The 21,093-nt window shown below is 41.5% G+C and overlaps 1 protein-coding gene and 1 long non-coding RNA gene across 3 annotated transcripts in view; one reads left to right on the forward strand and one right to left on the reverse strand.

Annotated features, from left to right (window-relative positions):
• The first annotated feature begins 2,480 nt into the window (after positions 1 to 2,480).
• doc2a (double C2-like domains, alpha) overlaps positions 2,481 to 21,093 on the forward strand; it is a 23,122-nt gene continuing 4,509 nt past the window's right edge. The window contains exons 1-8 of one of the 2 annotated variants that reach the window (XM_034861171.1): positions 2,481 to 2,710; positions 7,918 to 8,258; positions 9,880 to 9,959; positions 10,659 to 10,733; positions 10,949 to 11,058; positions 15,742 to 15,868; positions 17,514 to 17,573; positions 20,288 to 20,487. In XM_034861171.1, the coding sequence (XP_034717062.1) occupies positions 2,679 to 2,710; positions 7,918 to 8,258; positions 9,880 to 9,959; positions 10,659 to 10,733; positions 10,949 to 11,058; positions 15,742 to 15,868; positions 17,514 to 17,573; positions 20,288 to 20,487 (1,025 nt within the window). In that variant the 5' untranslated portion in view covers positions 2,481 to 2,678. Of the gene's footprint in view, positions 2,711 to 7,893; positions 8,259 to 9,879; positions 9,960 to 10,658; positions 10,734 to 10,948; positions 11,059 to 15,741; positions 15,869 to 17,513; positions 17,574 to 20,287; positions 20,488 to 21,093 lie in introns of both variants that reach the window. The other variant, XM_034861170.1, reaches the window with a different exon arrangement.
• LOC117937352 overlaps positions 9,168 to 21,093 on the reverse strand; it is a 15,486-nt gene continuing 3,560 nt past the window's right edge. Inside the window, exons 2-3 of the long non-coding RNA XR_004655133.1 lie at positions 9,893 to 9,905; positions 9,168 to 9,290 (exon numbers count right to left, since the gene is read on the reverse strand). This is a non-coding gene — a long non-coding RNA (uncharacterized LOC117937352). The remainder of the gene's footprint in view (positions 9,291 to 9,892; positions 9,906 to 21,093) is intronic.

Below are 21,093 nucleotides of genomic sequence, written 5' to 3' on the forward strand. Positions count from 1 at the left end.
CAATATGTGCCAAATAAACAGTATTGCTCATTTGTGCCCTGTTGCTTCAGACAGCTTTGCATGGCTACACCAAATAGTTGATGTTAGTGTTACGTCATTGCATCAGTACCTCCTGTTGTTCTGTGTGATTTGTGCACCATCTTGAGCATGCTTGTTTGCCTTGCTATTGTTGTCTTTTAAGTGGCTTAATATAGGTTTGTATATTAAAGCTGTTCATTGGATTAAGAACATCTTGCCAAAGAAATGCAGTTGAAAATTAACATGCTGACTACTGTTGCGCAATTACAGAGATGTTGAATAAATAAAGAAAATGAAGCAATACATTCCGAATATGTGCAGGGTCCTCAACCAACATATAAAAAAAAATAGTAGGCTACAAGTATGACAAAATGAAGGTGTAGAGAAATCTGCATAAAATTGGCTAATTGTCTAATTGTCTAAGTCTAATTGTGAGTTCTATTTTATAATTGGTTAGAGAAACCATTTGTGTCTTTATTTGTCATCTGTGTGTAACAAGGGCACACTGGTTTGCTGATGTCATTTGTTCTTGCCAGAGCAATTGTGGACTCTGTTGTGGTCAGCTGTTTTCACTGAAGCATTAGCACCCATGTATGTCCCTGACATAATTGGTGTGGAGAGAGCATGTAACTACTATGCATGTATAATGAGATTTTCAGTCCTCTTAAACAGGAGACAGGAGAGTAGAGATATGACGACGAGGAGGAGGGAGGAAGGGAAGTGGCATATAGCCCAAAAAGGTGATATAAGGTTTTTTATGAGGGTCTTTTAACAGAGTTGGCTCTACATTGCAGAGAGAGTGTGTGTGTGTGTGTGTGTGTGTGTGTGTGTGTGACATGAGCTGTTTGCATGAAGGAGTGGGAGTCATCCTTCTCTGGAGGCTTATGCGTTATATTGCCATGTTAATGCATTCATGCACGTCTGTGCCAGGGCATCAATTTAATGGGACCAAAACACTTTTTGTGTGTGTGTGTGCGTGTGTGTGTGTGTGTGTGTGTGTGTGTGTGTGTGTGTGAAGAGACAGAAAAAGAAAGACAGAACTGGAGAGGGGCATGAGATTAGAAAGGAGAGAGACATGAAGAACATTGCTGAACAAAGACATCAGGCATTTTTTGAAGATAACACAAAAAAGCAGTAGTAAGTCTATTCAACAGCCTGCGTGCTGTGTGACAGCTTCTTGGCTTCTCTTTTTGATAGACAGAGTTTTAGAGAGTGTGGACTCAAAACTAAAAGAGAGTGAGATAAAAAGACAGGGACACGGAGAGAACACCAATTTGTCCCTTCAATGGATGCAAGGGGGAAATAGCATGTTTCCCCTTGTCCATCACTGACTCAAGAACCATTAGCTTAATTATATGGAGGAACTAAGACTGAAGAGACTGTGTTTGAGAAAAGAAAGACAGATTTAGACATGGTAGATTAGTTTAGAATTAACACGGACAGAAAGATGGAAAAATGTAATAAGATGTCTTTTTTGTTACCCAATTAAAATATAAAATAAAGCTTGCATTTAATAAGCTGCTGTCCGTGTGTACATTTGTATTGCTCACATTATGGGGACTCAGGAGATGATTAGCTTAGTATAGCGTAAAGTATGGAAGAAGAAGGAAGACTGGTTTTGTCTGGCTGTTTCCAAAATTGAAAATAAAACACTGACACATCGCACCTTATTTATTTTGCACATTAAGACAAACATAAAAACGTGTGTTTGAGGTCTCAAGGGGCTGCCAAACTGCTAGACAAGATGTCAATTTTGGATAGTTGCTGAAACAGAAATAAAAAAAATGGAATAAGTTGTATATTTCAGGGTAACACATCAGGGGAAGATGGATTCAGTATGGAGTTCTATAAATGTTTCCCAGATGAAATGACTAATTTTCTTACAATTTTATATAATTATATAATAAGGTCGCAATCGATGACTGTCAGCATGCGTACAGTTGTAATCTCAATAATACCGAAGTCTGGCAAAAATCATATGCAAATGTGTAACTAGTAACTTTGGGGGGAGGAGGTTGCTAGGGATACCGAAAATACATACATATCATTTGACATTTAATGGTAGGTACCCAAGGCTCTGGGCCTATCAAGAACAGTGCGATGTTGGTCGTTGGATATGGCTAGAACCGAAGATTGTTGGTGAGAATGTAAACCAGGTATCCCTTCCTTCTTTGTTGTACCGTACCAAGATCAGTGGCTAAATCCATTATCTGTCTTGCTCTTTTTGTAAGATGTGTTGACATTTAGATAAATCTGCCCTTTAGGGTTATTATAGGTCACAAAGGAATGAATGCAAGTCAATGCAATGTCCTCCCAAGTGACAAAAATGTGTGTGTGTGTGTGTGTGTGTGTAGGGTAATGTTGAGGGGGATGCAGGAGGGAGTGAGGCGAAACAGTCACATGCACACCAGACTGTCAAGTAATACATTTCCCTCTCTTTCTCTCCCTCTCTCCTCCAGCATGCTGCCCCCTCCTGCTCCTCATTTAATATGATCTTGAACTACTCGTCATTTAATTTATAATGATATACGTAGAGCTCACTCTCTCTCCCTCTCTCTTTGTCTCCCCCCTCCTCTTTCCTTCTCTAGTTTCTGCTCCTCTGTCCGCCACCTGTTAGTTAGTCTGCTTCTCCTCTTCGCACTGGAATCCCCTCTTTTTCTATGAGGAGTTTTACACTTGCGCTATCAGTGAGGTAAGGGAACATTTTTATTATTTTATTCTGAAATGCAAGCAGGTTGAATCAATTACTTTTGTGATGTATGTATTTCCCCCCTCTCCCTATCTTAGTATGAAATTCCCCTTTATGTTTCAAACCTCGTCTTTAAAAAAATTGTTTTCTTTTCCTTATCCATTGTCATCATTATTGCTTCACTATGTTTGCTTCATGTATGTTTTTTCTTGTTAACTCTGCATGAGATAATAAAAGCAAATGCAGTTTGCAGCAAGCTGAGAGACGCACACATTTATTCTTCATCAGCATCATCAGCAGCATCATCACAGCAGAGAGGTGCAACCTGTGGCAGTCTGTTTCTGTATCTCTTTATCTGCTCCTTCACTTTTCTTTCACACCTTCCAACACACTTTCACATGGGACCCACACATTTTCACTCACACACACACACACTAAAGTTTACGCATCCCTGGCTGCCTGAAAATAACTGGGCTTTAATTGACAAGGGCTCACTGTCACTGTGGTTAGCTATAAGTGATGTGCTGACTGTTAAGCTATAATGAGTGGCTACAGCGTGAGGTACTATTTGCCTGTCAGCCAGCAGCTTGTTATTTTAAGGTGAATGGAGCCCGCCGGAAGGGTCCGTTGTATGTAGGACACAAGAGAATAAGAAGAAAACCAGAGAGAGAGAGGGAGGGGAGAGATTATCACATACCTACAGGTGGAATAATGGTGTCTGAGAAAGTCTGACAGTGAGATAATGGCAGAGATAAACATGGGGAAGAAGAGAAGAGGTACATTTTAAAGGTGGAGATGAAAAGGTAGAGGATGGGGGTTGAGGGAGGGAGCATCTATGCCTGTGATATGACTCTAATTTAAAGTGAAGGAGCTAAAAGAAGAATGGGGGAGGTCGCATGTTGCACAAAGATATTCCTGACTGCTGGCACACAGCTTCTTTCCTCCCTCTGGAAGCTGGAAGGAACATAAGGAATATAATGTACAAGGGGACCATGCGTTAAACACTGAACTGTATGTGGTTGCATAACAAGCAGCCACAGGGCTACTGCATGTAGCTGACAAGTTGGGCTGTTATTATATTGTGGCTTATAGGAATATGTAAAGTAGTTAAACTATGTGCTCAAAGGCTAAGAGTTGTATGTAAACAAGCATTAGCACACGAAACAACCTGCGAAGTATGAGGTGAAATCTGTACCCTATTATTTCAAATGTGTGAGAGCAGCAAGGTGATGATGAAAAGAGAAGATGAGAGAGAGTTTCCAGCTGGCAGCATGAGAGCGATCAATCATGAGCTCCCTGTGAGCTTCTGCTTCCCTGTGAGCTGGAAGCCACCAGGCCTCCCGACTGAACGAGTGCTGGTGGTGCTCAGCAGCTCCAGCTTACGGCCAGGACTGCCAGGCAACTGACTGTGCACATTATATCAACAGACACTCGCTCACAAGCCTGCAACAGCAGCATAGTGCGAGTGTGTGTGTGTGTGTGTGGAGAGAGAGATGAATTAATGATCTGAGGGAAGTCTATCTGCATTTTGTTTGATGGCATGCCTTTGTAAATGTAATTGTGCGTGCGTACGTACGTGTGTGTCTGTGCTTTGAGTTCTATATTACTCATAAAAACAATCATTATCTACTGAAGTCAATTCATTTTTTTTATCAATTCTGGACATCATCTTCACACCGTTTCATTAACTTGTTTTCACCTTCTCCTTCTTCTTAATGTTGTGCAATCTTCTGCTCAGTTTGAGATTATTTCGGTGCTGTTTTATTGTTGTGCCAGACTGAAATGATTAACTGGAGCTGAGATAAGCAATTTAAAAAGCTGTGGTGGTTGTAACGAGAATCAGGGTCTTGTCCTCAAGTGCGGGAGCTCTGACGTTATCTCTGCGCCACTTAATTGAGCAGCAATGAACTCTGACGGGCTGTTGAAGTCACCATTGTTCCCATTGTGGTCCTTAGCGGCACCAAAATGGCAGATGATTTTCGAAAAGCAAGATATCCATCATGTTCCACTCCCGAGCCAGGGGTCTGTCAAAGTCCTTTTAGCCTTTGAGTGTAAGAAGTTTGCACACTGGCACTCTGCAGCGCGTTTCAGAAGTTTGTGTCATCTTCAGACGAGGAAAAGCTGGATAAGCTGTGGTGTGTGTCAGCCACTGCTGTACTCGCAGCAGAGAGACTAGACCATACATGACCACTTTCTGCCAGGGCGCCATTGTTCCTTTTTGACTTTATCCTGGCAACTTAAGGGTCTGAAAAGAATCTGTTTGTGGTCTTGACCCCCAAAAACTAAAAGTAAGCAGCCAATGAGAAATAATTATGGCATGGTTATCGTGATTTATTTTTTTAAACTAATGATTCACCTAAATATTTTTTCTGTTTATACAGTGCCGCTGACAGTGACTACATCATATCTGGTTCCAGCAAAACAGGCTAAAAGCAGAAAATGCAGAAAATACTTTTTTACAAATGAAATAAAAGTCAGACTGACTGACATGTGATGTGCATTCTTCTTAGAACAAACAGACTAGAAGCCTCTGTAGAAGTGTATTATTCAACTTTTGTTTTGTTAAAGAGGGAAAAGAATATCACAATACTCAATACAATCAAATTAAAATACTTCTGGAATTAAAGAAAATGAAAATTGCAGTACAAATCAAATCTGCACTCATGTATTGTGAAATAATCAAATCCAGCTAGAGGGATATTGTCCCAGCCCTGAATTCTAGTATTGATATAGCCATTAGAGGAGCAAAACTGCATTCATAATGAAGTAGTTCAACATTCTGAGAAGCCTGATACCCCTCTCATGTCTGTGCGATAAATATTAGGCTTAGCTTCACATAAAGACTTGAAACAAGGGGAAACAGCTTGGCTCTGTTCAAAGGTAAGAAAATCCATGTTATATCTAGTTTCTTGAATCCACGCAGTGTAAATCGTTTTGGCCGACACAGTAACCAGTGTTTCTTCTATGTTGATGCGTTGATGGCGGCCCGCCACGGTAACATTTCTGCCACCATGGCATGGGCCAGATGCACAACAGTTTTTTTTTTGCCATGTACACCGCGCACCGCTTCTTCAACTGTATATAAAAAGTCATAAAGTCGTAATCACACAACTCTGCAGAGCCCCCTGCTCTACTGAACTCAAGCGAACTGTCATCCGCTCTCCCTCCAGTGACAGGACGTCATCACTTGCAAATACATGGCAAACAATAAACAACAGGGCGAGTACTACTTGTCACTCAATCTTAGGCAAAGTGACAAACAGCAATGAAAGCTGCAACATGAAATCCGCTCCAACTCACACTGGTCCTGTAAAATATAACAGCTACAGTTAATTGGAAATAGCATTTCAGACACTAAATTTGATGAATTTACTGTTCATCAGACCCCAGATGAGACAAGAAGCTAAATTTAGCAAAAGCTGCAGTCCCTCTGCCTCCCCGCTGCAGGAGACGCTGTATTCCTGCAGCTGTATTAACGTTAGCTACTGTTTTAAAATATTTTTCTAGGTTAGTGGGCTGCATACTGCTCATAACCTAAATGAAAAACATTTACTGAGCACTTTGGTTTGATGTTAAACTGTGTGGTGAAGTTAAATCACCGGTTTCAGGTAACCTTGTTCATATTTTGGCACAATGTTTCTGACCGTAGTGGCGATAGTGACTGAAAAGTCTTAAATAAAAATGCTAAAAATAAAAGCTACAGGCTGTTTTCAGGTAACGTTAAATTTTGACGTTCAACAATCCCATGCAAAGCAAAGTAATCAAGACATCCGCCTCTCCTAAGCAATGTTTTTTTTCAGCTCTTCCTGGGAAACCTTGGGGCATCCCAGGCCAGATGAGATATATAATCTCTTGAGCAGGAGATCTGGTTCTACCTCAAGGCATTTTACAAGTTGGATGTGCCCGGAAAACCTCTAACAAAAAGGCGCCCAGAAGGCCTCCTGATCAGATGCCCAAACCACCTTTGGCGCTTACATAAGGATAGTTAAAATACTTATTCCTTACTTTCCACTTCTTTTTGTAGGGAATAATTTCAGTCCCAAGAATAAAGTCAATATGACCATTATTCCTTACTATTTATTTACCTGTATCTGTTTAGCGGTCCTGTGATTCTTCCAATGAAATTTCTAAACTGTGTAAACAAAGACATTCAACTCACAGACAACAAAGAGGAAGGGGAAATACTCACTGTGCAAATTTTCACTTCTTAGTTTCAATCGATTAATGCAGAGAGAGCAGAACGTAGTCCAGAGGGGGGTTTGCACAGTATTGAGGACAGAACGCCCCCTCAAGGCCTGGTGTCTTTAGAAAACAAAAGCTGTGAGATATTTAAAATCCACCCCCGTTTTTTATTTCGGGAATAAAGCAGACACATCAGCCTTGTGGTCAACTGCACTCCCTGCTATCACAACTTTACATAATCAACAGGATTCTTCCCCTTCCCTATCAGTCTATAGTGAAGAGCTTTCCAGCTTGTAATGACTTCATCCAGTAATTACCTGCCTGTCTGTGGTGGATTGTTTAGCACTTAAGATGTGTATGTGTGCCTCTGCGGCTCTCACACACACACACACACACACACACACACACACACACACACACACACACACACACACACACACACACACACACACACACACACACACACACACACACACACACACACACACACACACACACACACACACACACACACACACACACACACACACTTCATCGAGGATAATTAGGATTCTCTGTTGTCTGTTATCCTTTATCCTCCCTAATAGGTTTGGGATTATTCAGATGGATTTTATTGAAATGCAAATTTGTGCACATCCTCTGCTGAATTTTGTCATTTTATGAGAAAAGTATTTTTTTCAAAGTGCTAATTACGTTAAAGGAGGTTTCAGAGCCAGAGCAGTTTGGGATAAATACTTCCTAATCACAAGTTCTTCTTGACTATATGGAAAATGAAAAACTCAGAGCCTATTAGGTGTGATATCTAGTGATGGCTAGACACATGACCTGATTCATCACCAATCATCGTACAAACCTTGCTCACCTTGTTTTGCTTGGAAGAGCAGAGGTGAATTTTGGAACAGCTTATAGCTGCTGATCAAGGTTTTCACTCTTTCTTCGGCTGAATACATCCTGAAATTTCAATTATTGTTTTGCAGAAAAGTGTGATTTAACTCTTCCTCCAGCTATCCCTGTGTCTTTCCCTGCAGCCCTATGACTGTGCGAAAAGGAAAACGTTTAGGCATCTCCATCCAGGAGCACATGGCCATCGATGTATGCCCGGGCCCCATCCGCCCCATCCGTCAAATCTCTGCCTACTTCCCCCGCCTGTCACCCACTTCCTCTTTCTCCGAGCCACTCTCGCCCAATCAGGTAGCAGCTCCCACCGCCCTCAGCCCTAGCAGCGCGGGCCAAGGTGGGGGAGCCACCGGAGAAAGAGGCAGGAGCAGCCTGTTGTTACCGGGGGCAGCAGTGGGAGGGGGCTCACTGTCAGCCATGAGCAGCATGGACACCTCCATCGAGATTGACAGCTGTGACAGCGATGATAACAGTAAGTCACCTGAAAGTAACAGCCTTCTCTAAAGCTGCTTGAGAATAGAAATTACCTCAACACTTATGTGGATTTGGGACAAATAAAATGGCTGAGAATGATTCAAAGAATTTGATACATGTTGTGTAAAAAACATATTTTGTTTAGGTATTCCGAATAAGGCCTTCTTCCGATTAGGACGTGGGACATGCCGGTATTATTCTGGTTTTTAAAAGCATTGTTTGGACATCAATACCGAGCATGTGTCTTATTGGAGTTTTTAACTAAAGTTTGCAGCGGTCCGCTGTGTGTCCTTCTATTCGGCCGAATGTCTATTACCTTAAGCTTTCTTTGAATTTGAAGCTCCGGTGGATTCAACAGGACTTTGGTTAACTGCTCTTCAGATCTGTGCAGGGTGAATCTAGACAGCTACAGTAGCTAGACTATCTGTCCAATCTGAGTTTTCTGTTGCATGACTAACCCCTGATTTCCACCAACTACGGAACAGCTGCGGCTCTGCTCCGGAACAGCAGTGGAATCAATAGGTTGCCATCAAAGTCAATGTGTGTATTTTCACTGACTGCAGAACAGCTACATCCCCACGCCAGTGATCAGCAGCCCTCCGGAGCCATATGCAGAGTTTCTATACGCTGGAGAGCTCCGGGGCAATTCAGCACACGGCTGATAGTATGGGACAGGAAGTCAAACAGAAACAAATAAAACAATCGGTTAATTTCCAAAATAAAATACACCGCGCTTACGGCGGATCATATATCCCTGCACTACACCTTGAAAATGTCATAACGGGCGGAGACAGGTTTGAAGTCAACAGGTCAGAGGTTTTGTGGTTCTGTTTATAGAAACTACATTCTGTTATATCATGTGATCATACTTGTATTTGCGAGATTTCGTGGGTCCTTCAGCTGTCATTCATGGCTGCAGCCGTTCCGCAACAAATCCGACCTGGTGCATATCAAAGGACGGTGGAGCACAGAGCCGACACGCAGCGTAGCCAATCCGCAGCCGTTCCGCAGTTGGAGGAAATCCAGTCCACTTTTGAACATACACGTTGCACCAAAACAAGTTCCTTCCCGAGGCTATTCTGCAGCGGGCACCGAGGCTCCTTGTGGCACTTAGCGATGTGTGATTGGTTTAAAGCCATGCAAATAAAAAGAGAGCACGTTCCTCCCCCATCCCGTGATGATGTGTGGCCTAGCCAGAACCGAAGCCGAAGCACTGTGAAGGAAGGTCTGGCAAAGCGAGACAACTAAACGCACTACCCACATTCTAATGAATTGGCAGACTGCCGTTGACAGCTGACTTTGTGTGAATGCAACCTTAGACAAGCCATGGTAGCAGTTTCCAGTCTATCTAAAGCTAAGCTAACCAGCTGCTGGCTGTAGCCTGATGTTTACCAAAGAGACTTTGTTGACTTTCAGAGAGAGTTGGTATCAATCTTATCATCTAACTCTCAGTGTGAAAGTGTTCTTGATTGTCTTCAATCAGGCAAGGCTTGACAGTTTTTCCTGATAGTCCATGTTTGTATTTATTTCTGCCATACTTCTCTGTAATAGAGTCATCAGCTGAAAAGCAATTAGCAAAGTGACAAATTTGTAAAACATTTTTATCATCTGTGTTCCAGCCTCCTTGGGGACGTTAGAGTTTGACCTACTGTATGAGAGAGCCACCAGCTCATTACACTGCATAGTTCTGAGAGCAAAGGTAAATACTTTTCCCTGATAACTGCACTGGAGCCAACACACCATTTAATTTTGTATCGGTCATATTTTTTGTGTTCACCCAGTTATAGCAAAATGCTGTTGCAGTCATTTTTCTGTCACATTTTTTTTCTTTAAATAATAAAAAAAAAACTCCTATTCTTAGTCATGCTCACAGAGCCGCTAGCACGGCGGTGGACTCTATTAGTCTTGTTTCTTTTTCATATACAGCTCCATTAAACTGCTGCTGAAAGGTTGGTACGGGGCATAATCACTCTAATTCAAGATAAGAGCCTGTCTTGCTGGACATTCAATCTACAATTCCACAATTCTTAAAGCAGAAAGCAGAAAGCTGAAAGCGTTTTGTTTCACTAATTTGAGAGAGAAAAAAAAAAAAAAAAATCTGAAGTTAATCAACATAAATGTATTACCTTCATTAGTGTGTGGCAGAGAATTTTAGATGCTCCTTAATGTTTAGGTTTTAAAATAAGGAGTATTTTTTTAAATGGGTAGTATATGGGTAGCCTTTGCACTACAAAGTAGCCAACTGAGGCTATCTGTCGAAATAAAATAAAAATTCCCCCTTCTCCTTTCTACCGCTGTGCTTTAGATTCAGTTTGTTAATGAACTCCTCACCTCTGTCTGGTAAACATTTCAGTATTTCATGGCTCTCCCTTATATCTTCTCTCTGTGTCTCTATTAGGGTCTGAAGCCAATGGATTTCAATGGTTTGGCTGATCCTTATGTCAAGCTGCACCTGCTGCCGGGAGCTTGCAAGGTAGGACTTTATGATCAGGACATGGGTTAGTCCCTGTGTGTTTCTACAATTGAAGGGGAACTTCAGTAACCTGTTTAATTTTTTGCCTTAGTTTAGCTATCATTAAAGTGCAAGTGCAGACCAAAAGACCTTGCAGTCAGTAAGAACTTGTTGTCCTGCTGAGGTCGTTTGCTTTGAGATTATTGCTTTCCTCACCTCTCCGCTGTGATGCATAGGCCAATAAACTGAAAACCAAGACCGTTCGCAACACGCTGAACCCTGTGTGGAATGAGACGCTCACCTACTGTGGAATCACCGAGGAAGATATGTACCGCAAAACACTCCGGTAAATATTTGCTTTATGTCTCGCTATTCCTGTCTCCTTCACTTCCTGTTTCTTTTCAGGAAAGCAGACTCTTGCTGTGAAAGGTCCCATGGCATGAAAATTTCACTTTATGAGGTTTTCTAACATTAATATGCGTTCCCCCAGCCTGCCTATGGTCCCCCAGGGGTTAGAAATGGTAATAGGTGTAAACCGAGCCCTGCGTATCCTGCTCTGCCTTTGAGAAAATGAAAGCTCAGATGGGCTCTCCTCAAAAGTTACACACTCAGAAATGGCACATACTAAGAAAAGCTCATTGTGGGACTGGCTCTAGTGGCTGTAATTCTGTACCAAGGCTGAAAGGGAAAGATACTTTAGGTACAGTATTAGGGGACCACAAAGAACACCATGTCATGGGACCTTTAAAAGGATTCCTTATCGTCTATCTCAATCATAGGGTCTTTTACTCTTGCCTTTATCCTTGCTCTTCTCTCTCCTATCTTTGCTGATCCTTTGATCCCCCTCTGTCACCTCACCTTCGTTCCTCCCCATCTTCACATCTCTCCTGTCCACTAGGATCAGAAAGGATCTCCCTTCACTCCTTCTAAACAATCCCTCTCTTTTTGTCTTTCTCTACATCTGTCTCCTTGCCTTTCTCCCTTTCCAAGTTGCAGTGACAGATTGAGGTCAGACTAAGCACCACAGGGTGTTTTAATTTCATTGACCCCCTCCAGAGGTGACAAAAGCTGCGATCTGTCTCTGCTTGTGACTAAAACTTTGCCACAGCGCAACTGGGAGTGGGATTTAAATAGGATTGACGGTTGATTTCTCGGGGGAAATTTAGAGAAACTGGCCCTACAACTGGCCTCTGTCACTGTGTTAATTCAGCAAAGGCGTTTAAAGATCCACAGACAGGAGGAAGTTTAACACATTGAAACATGTGAACATGTGGACGTCATCCACCGCAATGCAGTGAGTTTGAAATTGTCTACAAAGTGAAAAATGTTCCCACTTTTTTTTACAACAAAAGAAATCTAATTATGTCTATTACATAATCTAAACAGCAAATTGTAAAGGATTAATCAAACCCTTAACAGTTAATACATTTAATAACAGCTACGGTAGACCAATAAAGGTAACCCCAGCATTTTTTTGTGAATTTTTGTTGTAGTGTGCGTTTCTTTGCACAGAATAATAAAGCTGGGCTACTTCCAGTGTATCTACAAGGTTAAACAGCAGGGTGTCTGCCCAGTCTTGAATTTCATCACTTCCAATACAGCAAGAAATCCATCACAGAAAACGTTTTCCCGATTCCTCCACAGACAGCAGCTTCATTCGACGAGAACTCAATGTAACCACAAGACATGCTTCCATTTGAAAAAGGGCAGAACACTTTTAGACTACTTTTTCTAAAATGGAATAAAACTGCAGCTCTATAATTGTTTCTGCTTTCAACCAGCAGCTGTAACGATCAACAGACTGCAGCATGTACAATTTATGCAAATTTATTTATTTAGGATAAGCTCCTTGAAATGGGTCATCTCCTTTTTGAGAGGGTCCTACAATCATCTGTCAGATCTTAGAAGTTCAATACTACAGTTTCAGAAAATACAACTAAAAATTTGCATTTGTGTATTTTATAAAGACAGGAATTCAAAGATTTAGGGCCCTATTTTAACAATCTGGAACGCAAGCATCAAACGCAAGTAGCTTTGTAGGGGGATCTCGGGTGCTGTTTCTATTATAACGGTGGGATAAATGACTCTTGCGCCCGACGCAAATTTAAAATGGGTTGGTACAAAGTAGCTGCGTTACTCAAAGTGATGTCTGGGTGTTTGGGCGTAACGTGCAATAAACCAATCAGGGCGTTATTTCACATTCTCTTTAAAAGCAGGCACGCGTGTTCCATGGAAAATTGCTATTGTAGTAGATTTATTTATATGATTAGGACAATGCACATGAATCAACATTTCCTTAAATGCGTCAGTGTTAGCCAGTCGGCTAATTTTGAACTGTAGTCCTAGTTACCTAGCACACATGTCTTTATGGTAGGAGCGGTTCGCAGCTGAGGAGAGCGTCAATTGCTACAGATTTTTATTTTTGACAAAATGCAAATAAAGAAATGTCACAAAAACATACTTTCCAATGTTTTGGGCTTACTCCCACTGAATCACGCAATTACGAATGCATAGTGATACTTTTGCAATGTAGTCTAACATTAGACCAAGATGACTATAGATGATGCAGCTCTTCTGTCTCTCCTCTCACGTGCTGCTGCAGGGGCATTTGGGTTAAGTGGCACTTACGGGCAGTTCAACATCACATCGCCTTAAGTCCTCTAATACTTCCTCATTTGTGTCATCAACACATCCACAATTCATGGAAATGTTGTGTAAAACAAGGTCATATTTTTCCATGTATTAATGTATGGTTTGCTAAAATGGGAACTGCTGGGTAAATGAAAAAGTAAATGTGCTGTATTTATATAGCGCTTTTCCAGTCTTAACAACTGCTCAAAGCGCTTTTACATCTACAGGAAACATTCACCATTCACACACATTCATACACTGTGGCCGGGGCTGCCGTACAAGGTGCCACCTGCTCATCAGATAAACACTCACACACATTCACACTCCAATGCGCAGCACCGGGGGCAACTCGGGGTTCAGTGTCTTGCCCAAGGACACTTCGACAATGACTTCAGGGGCGGGGATCGAACCACCAACCTTCCGATTGGCAGGCAACCGCTCTACCACTGAGCCACAGCCGCCCGGTCCGTGAGATGAGAGAAGCAAAGTGTATGCGCGGTGCACACACTCATTACGGCCAAGCATGCACCCTTCAAATAGCATCTGGATAACGCGCCACTGACTTTGGACCAGGTTTTTCCTGGTCTGTGGTGGAATTGTTTTCTGAATTTGCCAAATAGCACTAGACAACGTCTGCACTGGAACACGCCTCCTCTTTCTGTTGAGCCGCTCCTTGGAGCGCAAGTCCATAATGTCTTTTTGTTTAATTCAGAACTGTCTGTAGGCTATTGGCCAATTAGCTTTTGTACAATAAGGACAACAGTACAACTATGGAAGTTTATTCTGCCAAGAAAACACACAATTTTGAATGATACCAATAAACACTCCCAAAATAAAAATGGGATTTTTTTTTATTTTTACTTTTCTACTCTCATAAACAGGAACAGAGTCCAGGTTAATTGCCAAGTAGGTCTTTACATGCAAGAAATATGGTTTGTTGATTGGTGAATAGACAAGCAATGTAAATATCGAATAGAAAAAACTACATATAATAACAACTATAATAATTTGAAGTTTGACACACCATGGATTCCTGGAAAAAATGAGCTTCCATAAAAGCCAGTTTGAAGGTGTCATTGTTAATTCATAACTGTACTCCATCCACTGACACTTTAAAAAGCTTTGAAATTATACCATGTCAAACAGTATAAGTGAATATCTTAGTTACTTGTCCGACCCATTGGTGACAGCATGTATTAAGATTTATCACACCGCTTTAACGACATTAGGAAATCTTTTTGAAACAGTAGGATGTGAGCTGTCAGTAACAGTAAAATATGTATGTTGCCACATCCTGTGGAACTGCAGCTTTACATTGGTCTCAGCTTATAATGACTCTGCGCTTCACACTTGACTTCGTACTCTCACTACCATCCTTCATCCTCCTACCATCCCAAGCCCTTTTCATCACAGCTGTCGTTTACTCGTACATCTAACACACCATCTTTCACCTCTCAGCTCTGACTTCATTCCTTTTTTTTGCCTCCAACCCCAGATCTTTTTTTGCCTCCATTTCCATTCTTCTTGTTTTTTTTATGCTATTTGGTTCTGAGGACTCATTTGCTACTAGACTCTGGGGATGCCAACACATATCTGGTGTCTCCACGCAACTGGCTTTTGCACCTTCCTTATATCTGTATTACCGGGTTTTATTACCAGAACCTGGTGCTGCAGGTGACAGCAATGTTGTTTATGTGGTCATTTAGTTGGAAGTTGAATTAAACCAAGAGCGAAGAGGTGGCACATTTCTATCTGAACTTTTCTGACAGATTGTATTCTTATAGTTCTTCTTCTCGTCGCATGTCTTTCATTTACGTAAAGCACAGAAAAATGCATTCACTCTGGATGTCAGTTAGACTCTAGAATAATGATTTTCCACTTCCTCCTACGGGCACGCACAGGTTTAAATAAATTCTTCCATTTTTTATCTCTCCCACTCACCCACATCACTCAGTCCCTCCCTCGGCAGCTTTTGATTTCACATACTGTACGCACACAAGCCTTCCTCCATCTCCTTCACTCCTATCTGCTGCTCCCACCCATTTATGCATTTCAGGTGACATTATGGCACGTGTAAATATTTACCAGCCCCATAAATATGGATTGACTTAACCTTACATGATGCACATTCACACTGTCTAAATTCCTTACTTGTACAATACATCAACTGGAGTTATACGTAGGTTTTTCTTTAATTCAGGTCAGGTCTACGTCAACAATTCCCTTCCTAATTAAATGAGTCATAACATGCAATGATGCGTACATGTGTGCACACACACACGTCTAACTCTGTCTCAGTAATCAGCTTATCTTATTCTAATTTTGGTCTCTCCCTATCTTTGTCCTTCACTACTCCTAATTCTTACCTTCACTTCCCTCTTCTGTCTCTTGCTCCCAGGGTGTCCGTGTGCGACGAAGACAAACTGACACATAATGAGTTCATCGGGGAGTCGCGGGTGGCCCTGCGCCGCGTGAAGCCTGACCAGTCCAAACACTTTAACATCTGTCTGGAGCATCCACCTCCTGTGAGAAAAAGAGAGTGGCGCAGATATTATAGAAAGGGAGGATAGTGAAGAAAGACTAAAAACAAGGAAAGATGGAAATGAGTGTGTATGAGGGAGATAAATGACTTGAGGGTATGGTTATATTCAATATATTAGGGCTTTCTGACTCACAACCTCATAAAAGTACAAAAAATAAAGAGTTAGCTTAGAAATGAGGTAAAGAAGGAAGGCAGGGAATTGTTAAAGGGCCAACAGGGAGGCGTTAAAATGCCAATATTTAGTAGACCAACGATGACCACACAACTGGGTCACATAATATATAAAAGCCCTAATGTGTCTGTACAATCTCTGTAGCATCGTTGGCATTAGAGCTAAATAAATGCTTCCCAAAAGCTGCTGGATAAAATCTTTCCCAACCACCAAGATCCCCCTTTTTTCTGAGATAACAGACTGCTGTTTAATGCTAGATTCATATTTCAGAGGAAACAGCAAATAGGCTGCTTTTCCTGATACATCAACATAAACATTCATAAATATTTAAAGCAAGGAGCCCCAAAATGTGTTTATTGGTGTGGCAAGAAATAAACATACCGACTTAGACAGGCATTTAGAGTTAAACAACATACTGTATTGTTAACAATGACAACACTAAAGCTAAAAATGCACTCAGAACAGAAATCTTCAAAAGGAAATGTAAGCATCATAAATAATAGTAAGTAAAAACAACGCAGAAAAACTGTTAAAGGAATAGTTTGAATTATTTGGGAAATATGAATAATTGTTTTCTTGCAGATAGCTAAATAAGAAGGGTGATACCACTTTCACATCTTTACACTAAATAGGTAGCTACATTTAGCAGCCAGTTAGGTTAGCTTAGCATAAAGACTGGAAACGGGGAAATGGCTTGCCTGGCTCTGTCCAATGGTTCCGACTACTTGCACAGGTAACGGTCACAAATTAACACGTTGTATTTCAGCCCTTGCAACCAGAGGAAACTCCAGGAAGTTACTGTTCCCAGCCAAGAAAAAATCCAAGCATGACCCAAGGAAAACAGCCCCAGATCAAAACTACCCAAAAAGCAGTGGTAACATAGTAGTATAAAGTAGAGTATATTTTGAATGAAGCCAATATTTGCTGGTAATACTCGCTACTGAGACTTTAAAATGGGTAAACAGAGGACAACGTTTTTCATGCTGGCTAAATGTCACACGTATGAAAAGGGTACATAGAGATTAGTAGGATAAAGGCAGAGGAAAACACCCCTGGAAAGGGTGTGTGGGGTGTCAATAGACAAAGAGCAAGTGAAAGAGATGAGAAACAAATGGATTAAAAAATAAAAGGAGTGGAGTGCAGGGGGGCATGTGAGTGAAAAAAGGGGCCGGAGGGCGCTGTTTTTTTTTTCTTCATGAGTTAGAAAGGGCTGTTGGTGTTAGATTGGCCCTCTGAGGCCGGGGGCCACTTAAGTTAAAGTTCAAGTTAAAGCCCCACTGTTATTCTGCGAACCAGACGTTGTGTCGCGCCTTTGATTTTCAAAGTGGCTTCAGCTTTGACTTTATATGTCTCTCTCTGTCTGTTCATACTATGCTCGTCTAGCCTGTTTGAACAGTTTTTCTGTCAGTCATATATCCCCTTATTACTGATCTCTTTCTCTTCTTTTTGCTTCCAGCTGCCTTCACCGACTGCGATGAGCACAGCCCTGAGAGGAATCTCCTGCTACCTGAGAGAGGTGTCCCACTCATATTTTGCTCAACATGACGCTCTGTCTGTCTGTCCGTATGTTCAACCAGTCCTAAAAGGGACTACCTCTGAGTGTTGTTCATCCCAACCCAATACATGACTACATGATTTATAGTAAAGGTCTGGGCCGGGGTCTCTTTTATAAACACAAAATTATTAATATTTATAAGCACAAATACGGGGCTGAAAATGTGCATACGCCGCTTCCCACGCAAAGGTTGTGACTTATATATATATATTTTTTTAACTTGACGGGGGGCGGCCTAGAGCTCTCTCAGCATGTTGGCTGAGTCCTGCAGCGGCCCTGATTCAAATCCAGCTTGTGGCCCTTTGTGTGTTGTCCCCTATCTCTCTCTCCCCCTTTCACGTCTGATCTATATCTATCTAATAAAGGGATAACCCCCCCAAAAAGAAACACAACTTGACAGGAGAATGTGCGGTCCTCCAAGCAAAATCTAACCTGTGCGTACGCACATTTGGAGACAATGGTAATTAGAAACGCAGATGGTGAGGTGGTGAACTGATAAATGTAGGAATAACGATTACTCATAATTTTTTCAAGTACTGATGCCTCACGCACATTTCCTCACTCCATATCATCCATGTTAAGATTAAATCCAGTAGTGTTATTTGCGCTTGTACTGAGTAAAAAATTGTTCCATAACCTTGTAAAATCCTCATCTTGAATGAAAATCTGTTCTTAATATTTAGTTGGCGCTGTCTCACCGTCACATTGTCTGCTACGGAGCGCATGAGGCTGAGATGGCCCGACTCCATGTAATACATGGATAGCATCTAATACTATGGAAGAACACAGTGTAAATAACTAAATATTTGTCTTTAATACTGTGCATATATTATCAAATGTCAAAGTCTGGAAATACAACCGTTAAGCTCTCACACAATTGTTACACTTAATGTCCTCGTTATTGGTCCACACTTTAATACTGTTTGTGACAAAACGTGTTTGCCTAGACTTTCATCTTTAAACTGTATATCGGGTGGGGGATACCACTAGTTGATGCTATGATTTTAACAAGGTGTTAAAAATTGCAAATTGTCTCAGTTGTAGTTACGGGCCTTAGTTGTAGTTCTTAATGTCTTCGGTGTAGTCCTTTAACTGGAGGAAAACAGCTGCCTCTGTGTTTCTCTCCACAGTCTAGGTTGTTTAATGCGATCGTCTTGACAGTTCTTTGCCTTCCAAACCCACTCACAAATGTATCTCCTTCCCATTTGTCTGTCACTGTGGTGCTGGCTCCACATCGATGCCTATTTATTTTCACCTCCCTGATGAGTCGCTCTCTATCGATCTGTGAAGGTCTGAGCTGCTCCATTCAGATACCTGGTGGAAATTATCCTCACTAATTGCGAATCTCATACTCAGTCACGGCAGATGGCAAACTGGCTCTTGGCAGTAATGACGATTCCCATAGAAAAACACAGATAAGAAATGGGGGAAATAGCAAAGAGAGATTTAGGAAAAAAGAACACAGCAAGCTGTTGAGACCATTAGAGAAGGGACGGGAGTAGTATGGAAGAGTGATGTGTGGCATATTGATCATTCTGGCTGTGTCCACCTTTCGCCTGAAGATAAGACTTAATGAGAGATGAAGAGAGATAAAGGAGAGGGGAGATATTTAATGATGGAACCCATTTTACATTAAAATTACATTATAGGCATTAAGACACAGCCTTTTCCCCCATTTTCTGTGGTAAAACCGAAAAGATAACTTGTTAAATATGCACCTGCAGTGATAAGAAACAGCTTGTCTTCCCTATAAATAACATACATGTATTGATGCTGTTGGCCATGAGGGTGAGTCACAGTCGTGTGAGAACATCGTCTTCACCCTCTGTTGCCACTTCCTCCCTTTCTTTCATCCGTCACTTTGAATCTACTCCGTTGTTCCGCTTGTTGCCAAATGCTTTGGTAACAGTTTGATGTTGGCCATGGAAGATATTTGAGCCAGGAGCAACAAAGTGCAATAGTATGTTTTTAAGGCTGGTGCTTCATTCTGTTTGAGATAGGTCTTTGCCATCGGACTGTGAAAGTGATAGTTGAGTTTGTCTCTAGGCTGTAAAGGTGTACTCAAATGTAAGATGACAGCTCTTTAGGTGTGTTTGCTTATGAGAGAAAGAAGAGAGATTAACTATATCACAGCAAAGTACTCAAAGTGCATTTTAAAGCAAAGCTGTGAAAAACGATGTAATTATGCATTTTTCTTCTCATAAATAAAAGGTTAAATTCAGAAACAATAGAACTCAACCTGCACAGTTCAGTGCACTCAGGGTTTTTTCAGCTACTGACTTACTTGGTAAAGCAAGAATTTAACTTTGAATTGATTTGTTTTGGGTCTTAAATTTGGCAGTAAAGCCGCCTACATTCAATACGCCATTTCCTCTCTGCAATCCATTAGAAATTCATCATCGAGGTAGGCACGGAAGCTATTTCCAGTTGCTAGGTAACAACATGCTGTTATCTCATTGGTTGCACTTCGAAAGGTCAGCGGCAACTAGGTCAAAGTAATTAGAACTTGCATATTGTTGCCTGTTTCATCCGCAGGTCATGGCACAAGACATTTTAAATATATGACGCCTCCTTTTAACTCTGAACCTTAAGTAAGTAATGTAGCAGCAACAAATGCTGCTCACACACCTTATTTCTATGTCTATTTTCTATGATCCTTTTTTTTCTCTCTTCAGTGGGAGACTGAGCAGCAGAGAAGTCTAGAGGAGAGAGGGCGTTTGCTGCTCTGCCTGCAGTACTTTCCTCCAGCCGGGGACAGCAATGTGAAGGGCGAGGCCAAGGAGAGGGCTCGTGGCGGGCTGTGTGTAGGCGTGAAACGCTGCGCCCACCTGGCAGCCATGGACGTCAACGGCTACTCAGACCCCTATGTTAAAACGTAAGGACGACATCAAACCACTAACTGAAATCTATGGTGTATTTTATTAAATAAAATGGAGTAATGCTGCCGGCCGAGCGATTAAATAATCAATACATAACTTTAGACTGATGGATTGACGTTTCACAACCCTCCTTTCAGAACAATTTCCACATGAACTATCTATCTATACCTGTCAATCTCCCTCTCCACATTACTACCTGTGTTTGGTCTTAACTGGCAGTTAGCTCATACTGACCCCATGAATCACCTTTTGTCACAACTTATAAGTGATGACTGATGGCTTGAGTTAACCCTGCACAAACAACGCCAGCTTTCACACAAGTGAAACCTATGTGAAATATACCACTCACTCACCAAGATAGTGGTAACTGTGTTTGTGTGTGTGTGTGTGTGTGTTTGTGTGTGTGTGTGTGTGTGTGTGTGTGTGTGTGTGTGTGTGTGGACAGCTATCAAATTGGATTGAAAAGCAGTGACATGGGAATATTGTATCACAGAGGAGACTGCTATTGTTGGTGTCATAGAGGTTCTTTGGAGTGTCATTACTCACTGATGAAAGAAAAGCAATGCTGTGTGTGTGTGTGTGTGTGTGTGTGTGTGTGTGTG

Source organism: Etheostoma cragini, chromosome 21 (genome assembly GCF_013103735.1).
Source record: "Etheostoma cragini isolate CJK2018 chromosome 21, CSU_Ecrag_1.0, whole genome shotgun sequence".
NCBI lineage: Eukaryota > Metazoa > Chordata > Actinopteri > Perciformes > Percidae > Etheostoma > Etheostoma cragini.